The sequence below is a fragment of the Mercenaria mercenaria genome, chromosome 12 (genome assembly GCF_021730395.1).
Source record: "Mercenaria mercenaria strain notata chromosome 12, MADL_Memer_1, whole genome shotgun sequence".
Taxonomy (NCBI): Eukaryota; Metazoa; Mollusca; class Bivalvia; order Venerida; family Veneridae; genus Mercenaria; species Mercenaria mercenaria.
In genome coordinates, this window is record NC_069372.1 from 80549079 (window position 1) to 80557644 (window position 8566).

Here is an 8566-nt window from a genome sequence, read left to right on the forward strand (position 1 = left end):
CTAACATATCATGACTATATTTCTGATATATGTTGTACATTGATGTTTTAATGTGTCTGCTTGTTAAGTGATGAAATATACGTAACCAAAATTAGAAAAAGGTACGGTAGTTACTAGAATTAATGTTTATAAACAATTAATGTGTTTTCAATGTTGCTAGTTCCAGACGGAAAATTGGACTGAAAACAGTTACGTATGTTAATTTTGATATATCTTTATTCGCTTAAAGTCCAAATTATACAAACGATTTAATTCTTTAAAATTGATAACGCACTTCCATATCTTTCCTGTAAGACTAATATTTTTATTGTAATATGTCAGTAATCGTGTTTTTAATAAAGCGAGCAATGGGTGGAGGGATTTACAAATGCGTAAATGATGTCTATCGAAAAGCGTTTTCACATAATAATTGCGTTTAACAGGTTTTTTAGGTGACGGGATACATAAGATATTAGGTTTAAGCCTTTCTGAATTTGAATTTATCACCCTCGACACCGGAATGTTTATCCCTTTCGACAGAGCATCGGAGAGGACAAAACTTTCTGCAACTTGCTGGATAAGGTCGGAAAGACAGCAACCTATATTCTCTATGTCCATACCGCCATATATGAAGACTCAACACCATGCCGATCCACTTAGTTCAATACGGAGAGCGCAGATATACGGATAGCGCCGTCGTGAGTTTGATCCCAGGCTTGAGTTTATGTTTTCCGTGACGATTTGATAAAAGACACTGTAACTAAAATCATTCTGTTCCCCATCTCTGATTCATATGGAAATGTTGGCAATTACTTGCAAAGAACATGCTTGTACTGGTGTAGAATACACTGATAATGCTTACTGGCCGCTTTAAAATGTCTGAAACTGTTGAAAATGGTGTTAAACCGAAAACAAACAAGTCAATACCACATGAAATGTAAATCAATTACCATACATAATTGTAGATTCTATCGGTAATAACCAGCATTATCTTTTCACCACATGCATCTATTTTTTATTCATATTATGTTTGTACATTCTTAACATACTGATTATCAGGTTAAAAGCTATCTTAGATACGGGCTATAATTTATTTTGATATAACTATTCTATATTTTTCTAAGCCAGTCCACTTGGCTCAAAGGGCGGATCTACGGATCTTCGGATTGCGAGGTCGTCATTTAGATTACCTGGCGAGGCTTTTTTTACTATGACAATTTGATAAATGACAAAGTGTATCCGAAGTAATTTTGTCCTCCACCGTTTATTGAGGCGGAAAGATTTGCAGCTACTTACGGAGAGTAAACGGTTAACTGCCAACGTTTCATATTTAAAATAATGTTGAAAAACGGAGCTAAACACCAACAAATATAATTTATTTGTTTTTGACCCGAGTTTGTTTGCCCGTTTTGTATTTAAATGACATCTGTTTGTCCATTTATTCAGTCAATATAAATGTATACTTACCTTGAAATATCAGTTTTAGTTTCAATGTCCTCGTCATCACTTGTTTCAATAATTCCCACTTCCTTAATATACTTTTAACAATTTCATGTATCTTGTTTAATATATACATAAAACACAGAAAAGTAGAAACTTCACAGGTCGCTCAACACGACAAAAACGAAAATGCTGCAGGCTCGGTTTGACTATAACCACTGAAGCGCATACATTCATTTGACTAGTTCGTGTTTAAACCTCTTTTAACCTTTTCTTCCATTCTTTCATTTTCTTATTGAAAAACAAGATCGCTTATATTTTCAATCATATTTTGTTAATGAAATATGAACATACGCTTTATAATTGCTCATTAGTACAAAAGGCCACCGCTGTTTTATATCTCCCAATATATCTCCATATGTGACACTCCCTGATATTGACATGCTGAGTTCAATTGAGAAGTTCATCTAAGTTTTTTTTTATGATGTTGACGAAAACATACAATACGTGCAGTTTCTCGATGTGCATAGTACCTATTCACCAAAACGCACGCTTTTGAGAACGTTGAAAACATATTAACGCTTTTATATCTGATGTCATCCTTTCTAAATGTCAAATGGAAATAAGTTCTATCGTTTTACTTTTATGTAAAATTATTTTCTTTCTGACCACCAGTCCGGTTCATTACCAATCTAAGAAAGAACATTCTAATTGTATACATCCTTAAACATTTTAATTTTTCTGTTCTGTAAGTAGGTACATCATGTTTTTCATTTAGATTTCACACGTAATTTTATTCCTGCCCTTGGTACACATCGGCAGGGAAAGAAATAATTCTTTAAATTTCGCATTTCATGGTTATAAATTTTTCTTTCAACTATATCGCAAGGCGACTTTCGAAATTTTCATAGTGGAGAACCACCCAAGGTAAAGATCAGATAAGATAACATAAGATCTTTTCTGAGTCGGCAAGGCAATAACAAATAAACATAAGCATAAGCTCTCTTGAGCGTTTACAACCGACTGTAAAGTACAAAGGAAAACATTATCAATATAAAAAGTAAAATGAGTTGTAAAATATTATATATATATGATTGATTAATTAAAAACAATTTAGAAACATTCATTATTCTAGGGAAGAGAACATTGTTTAGCATTTATATATAGGAGTAAGATATTTAAATGCACTGTATTATCCATAAAAACAAAACAAAATATAGATACTTATTTAGCTTAAGAATAGACACTAGGCTTAAGCCATGCTATTCTATTCATTAACAAAATGTTTAATGAGAATTCATTCTAAAAGAATCAGTTTTCAGTAATTAGCATCTTCAAGCATTTAAGACTAGGTAAAAATCAAATTAGGACAGGTTAATCTTCATGCATTACAAAGCACACAACATCAAAGCAATCAAGCATTATAATTAAAACATGAAGCAGCAGTAGATGATAGTAAGAATATATAGTACCGACTGCAAGCACACACAGAGTTTAGCAAAATATACAAGTTAGGACATATGCAACAATGGTTTTCAGGCAAGTCCTAATTTATCACAAAGACGCAGTTTACAAAGGAGAACAATACAATGAAGAAAAAATTGTGACAACAAACCTGAACCTGGCTGACAAAGAATATGATATACAATATATAGCTACACACTAAAATGATGTAAGGTTGGGATTACATTGCCAGGATCAAATACAAACAATGTATCAATGAAACAAAGGAGATACAGTGACAAGAAATAATGCACACAGAGTGTAGCCATGTCAAAAGGTGGTGCAATCCCCATCTGTAAGGCACCAACTACAACTGGGGTACATTCACAAAAATAGCCTCTTACAGAAAGGAGGTACGTTCGTACTGAACTTTTAGAAAAACATTTTAAAACATTCTAACACTTGCCGAACAGAAACAACAAATGAGCCGACGTATGTACAAAGCTAACTTTATAAGCAACAAAATGTACTTTCCTGTGTTGTGATAATCTAAATACACACTGATAAACTTGCATTTACATATACTGGATAAGAACTATTAAGCTGCAGGCTTTTATTCAACTTTTACACACAAAGCATATAGAGTCCCGACCATTCCAGCAGGGAATCAGAGTTTTAAACTGGTTAAAACTGAAGCATTTTCTAAATATTTCTGGCAATGAATTCCAGAGCGCAGAAGCAAAACGGATCAAGAGTTCAGATCCAATTTTATAGAGTTCTCTTGAGGTGTCTGTAAAATATTTGAATATCTAAATTTGTATCTGGAATGTCTTGGACAAATCAGGAGAAGCGATATCATTCAATAATTTAAAAGTTTCTGTAGCCATTGTTCTCATGCGTCTAATAAGAAAGCTAGGTACATTTTCTTTAACAAGAAGATCTTTATATGTGGAAGACTAGTTATTATAGACAAATTTTAAAGCTCGTTCCTTTTTTTTCAATTTTCTTTGTATTACCTTCAGAATAGAAAAATTCTGCAAACAAAAAATTGAAAGTATTAAGCTATAATAAATGGATAGTTGATTCAGTTTATTTAGATTTCTGCAAATTGCTTAAACGATATTCAATAACCGAGCTACTTATTTACATTTGTTACCTATGTGTACGTTAAAATTTAACTGGTAGTCTATATCTACTCCAAGGAACTTCACAACTTCTTCACAATTTATACTAGCAGACCAAATGTTGAAGACTAGATTCGTTGAAAATGTTTTCTTGCCTATGTCTTGCCTACATCAATTGCCTGAAATTTATCAGAGTTTGCCTGCATACAGTTAAAATAAATCCACTTGATAAGAACTTTATTTTCTGGCTGTAAAACATTAACTTCTTAATTAAAATCAGGCGAATAAAAAGAAAGAGTGTTGTCATCTGCATAAATGTAAAGCGTTAGTCTTTTAATAAAACATTGTCATTGATAAAAACACTAAAAATAAGAGGACCAAGTATAGAACCATTTGGTACTCCTTTTAATATTTGCCCATGTACTTTCTACATTTCCAATTTTAATTTCTTGTTTCCTATCAGATAAATTTGGACAGAGGGGAATTGTTGATGATTTTGATAATTCGTAAGCAGACAGATTACTCAGTAAATCATTAAAAGCATTGTCGAAATAATCTGAAAGCTAAACGGACATAACCTATTTTAAAGATTTTTGAAGTGACCGGCAAGATGCTAACTGGCCTGTAATTTGATTTAGACATTGTGTCATTTTCCTTATGGAGAGGAGTAACCTGTGCCTCTTTTAACTTCTCTGGAAAATTACCTTAGAATCTGGTAAATAATCGCATATTCGAATATAATCGCATATCAAAAGAAAGCGCATACCATTATTCCGTATAGGTTAAAGAAAGCGCATGTCATGGCCTTACCGTAATTTTGTCTCGAAAGTAAGCGCATATCCGATGACTGGTAAGCAATCAACAGATCATTTGCAGCAAAAAGACGTAATTAACGGTATTACACCGTGATAATTGTTTATTATGAATAAGGTGACAAGTGTTCTTACCTGCTGAATAGCCGATGTGTGTTAAACGATTTCTTCTTCTTCTTCTTCTTTTATGATATTGGCCTCGTTCAATACTGATACATTTTGGCCATGCATGGGGGTTAAAAAAGTGAAAGACTATCAGGTTTCCCAAGCTACTCAATCAGAGATGTACTACAACTTGATTACGAGAGAGGAGGACTAAAAATGATAAATATTAAGTGTTTTTTGAACTCGATATAAGCCTGTTGGATAAAACGATTTATGTGTAACAGTGAAAGTGTGATTTGGGGTACTTTCTATAATGCAATTCTCAAAACAGCAGGGGGAAAGTTAGTATTTGAATGTAATTAATTTAAATGATAAAGACATTGTAAACATATGTACAAACAACGCATTTCTTAAAGATGTTCTTATTGCATGGCATACCATTAAGAAGGTTGAATTAAATGACATAAGTGGAAAACAGATAATCTGGAACAACTCTGACATAAGGAATGGGAATAAAACATTTTATTACAAAGAATGGTTCGGAAAAAGGAATAAAATATTTAGAATTTTTATTTTTTTGAACAATTCAAGTACTTACACTGTCTGGAAGATAATGAATTCCTAAAATATTATCAAATTATCACCAGCATTAAGCCGGACCAAAAAGAATCACTTAAAAAAACAACATTATATACACTACTACAGACAACCTGCTTAATAAAATTCAGGCAGCAAAAGCACCAAACAAATTACTATACACCAAACAATTAAACGTAAAACTTAAACCAGAAATAAAATCAGAAAAGAAATGGGGATCTACTGTTGAAAACAATAACATAATATGGAACAAAATTTATGGACAAATTGTTAAAGCAACGATAGACACAAAAATTAGAAACTTCCAGTATAAATGTTTAATGCGAATAGTTCCAACAAATAAGTACTTGCACAAAATGAAATTGTCTAGAACAAACTTATGTGATTTTTGTAACATGCAAGTGGAACGTATAGAACATCTATTTTGGGAATGTAATCATGTTCAAATTGTGTGGAATAGACTTAGTAACTTTCTTGCAGAAAAGGGAATATCGTGCCTGTTCAATCTAGAATGTATAAGTTTTGGCATTGTGCAAACGGGGTTAAAAAGCAATATCATAAATTTCATGATTTTTTTGATGAAATATTTTATTTTTTAAATGAAAAAAAGACGAAAGGTTCCCGTATTCAACCAGTTTTTATTCTATTTAAATATCAGAATTTGTCTAGAAAAAGAAATAGCAATCATGCAAAATAAAATTGATTATCATTTAAAGAAATGGTCTTTCTTAAATCTTTAGTATGCATCCTTACCACGTACATCACTGAGACACATAAAAAAATATTTGAAATAATTTATTTAAAGGTAATCAAGAGCGCACATGGGTATACTCTATTTTTTTCTCTGCTTATATCTTATATAGTGTTAACTTTCTTCTGAATTTAAGCGTCTTATCATGCAAAGTGGATACATTTATTTATCTTTTTTTGACATACAAAACGATTTTATAAACAAAGCTGAACGGGAAATAATTGCAATTGTTTTATGTATCTCAAAGATATTATTTCTGTTTTACCATTATTTAATAGGTCTGCAGAATTGTACAAAAACAAGTGTAACGTGTTTGTATGATGTATGTCATAAAAGAGAAAAAACAAATTATAAAAAAAAAGCTACTCAATCCACCTAGTACTCCCTGACAGTTGGTGATAAAAAAGGTGCAAAAAACCTAATACTTTATAGCCCTAAGTGTAATACATGTACATACTTAAGCTGTTGTGCAGCTTGGATTATGAAATTTATCAAGAAGCTTAGAAAGAAACATATTAGTGAATACATCACAAGTGAAGAGGTCAAAGACGCTGAAACTATTTGGAGATCATATATACAACATAAAGTGTATTTCAAGGATTGTGATGGATTGAATGACAAAAAGATGATAAATGTGCAGAGGCAGTTGGGACTATACATGGATGAAAGTGGTCTTTTTCGAAGTGCTGGAAGGTTAGACAACTCAGATTTGCGAGAAGGAGCAAGACGCCCAATACTTTTACCTTCGAGAGAAAGATTTACAAGGCTTATAATAAAAAAGTGCACAAAGAGACATTGCATTCGGTGTATCACAAACACTCGCAAGACTACGATATAAATATTTGGTACCACAAGGTCGATCTACTGTAAAATCGATTATTCGTCTGTGCTCGATTTGTCGCCGATACGAAGGTTGTCCATACAGAATGCCGCCGATGCCGCCTTTACCAGCTTCAAGAGTACAAGAATCATGTGCGTTTCCAAGGTCAGGAGTGGATTATCTTGGACCATTACTGGTGAAAACTGTTGAAGGACCGAAAAAAGTGTGGCTGTGTTTGTTTTCTTGTATGGTTACCAGAGCTGTGCATTTGGAAGTGATTCAGGATATGACTTCAAACGAGCAAAACATTGGATCTCATATGGAAAATGTGACAAAATGTGCAGTCATATGTGTCATCTACTGGGATAAACTGGCATTTCATGGTGGAGTTAGCGCCCTGGATGGGGGATTTTACGAAAGACTTGTTGGATTTGTTAAACGTGCTTTGCGAAAGACTCTTGGTAGAAAAATGCTAACTCTGTTTCAGATGCAAACATTGATAAAAGAGGTAGAAGCTGTAGTGAATTCAAGACCCTTAGTTTACGTGTGTGATGACGTAAATTCCGACATCACTCTTACTCCAAGTCATTTCCTGACACCAAACCACACACAGGTATCCCAGAAGCCAGTATGGACAGCTCAGATTTGGAATACAACCCTTACGAAAGTTCAAGTGACCATTTGCTGACAATATGGAAAAAGGTCAAAGACTCTTAAATGAGTTCTGGAGAATTTGGAGAGACGAATATTTGATATGTTTACGTGAACGTATGCAGGCATTCTTAAAAGCGGGGAGGGTTGTGTCACAAAATGGACCAAAAGTTGAAGATATAGTGCTTATTAAAGACAACACACCAAGAGGTAGTTGGAAGATTGGGAAAATACAGGAACTGTTGTTTAGCAGAGACGGCGAAGTCAGGTCTGCTAAAATCAATTTACCGTCCGGGAAAGTGCTCGGTAGACCACTCAACCGTTTATATCCAGTGGAATGTAGCACTACAGAGCCGGAACAGACGAAAAAAAAATCTGCTGAATCTGAAATCGACAAAAGAGCAAACCGACCTAGAAAAAAACCCAGTGGAATTGGCAAAAAACAAGATAAAAGAAAGTGTTTAACTTATGGATAAATCGAATTTAACAGAACAGTAATTGTGATAAATGTGGTGCTAATCGTGATATATATGATACTTTTAAAATCACAATGAAAAAATTATAATGAGACTAACTCTCATTTACCGGAGCAAAGGGAAAGAACAATTCAATAAAGTGTTAATTTCCCGCGATAAAATTCGAACGGAGCTAAACTGTAACTGAAAGTGCCAATGTTGATGGAAATGTATTTGTTGAAAGTCAAAATGAAGATGTTAGTGCAACTGAAAGTGCCAATGTTGATGGAAATGTATTTGTTGAAAGTCAAAATGAAGATGTTAGTGCAAGTGGTTCATAGAATGCTGAGTATAGCGATATTTCGGATGCAGATAATGTGATAAGTGTA

At 33.3% G+C, this 8566-nt stretch overlaps 2 protein-coding genes across 2 annotated transcripts; both read left to right on the forward strand.

Annotated features, from left to right (window-relative positions):
• The first annotated feature begins 7177 nt into the window (after positions 1–7177).
• Positions 7178–7759, forward strand: LOC123533510 (uncharacterized). Its single transcript, XM_045315160.1, has one exon. It carries the CDS (start codon positions 7178–7180, stop codon positions 7757–7759), a length of 582 nt encoding a protein of 193 aa, XP_045171095.1.
• A 4-nt stretch (positions 7760–7763) lies between these two features.
• LOC123533509 (uncharacterized) lies at positions 7764–8198 on the forward strand. The gene has a single exon (XM_045315159.2). The coding sequence runs from the start codon at positions 7764–7766 to the stop codon at positions 8196–8198; it is 435 nt and encodes a 144-aa protein (XP_045171094.2).
• The last annotated feature ends 368 nt before the right edge of the window (positions 8199–8566 follow it).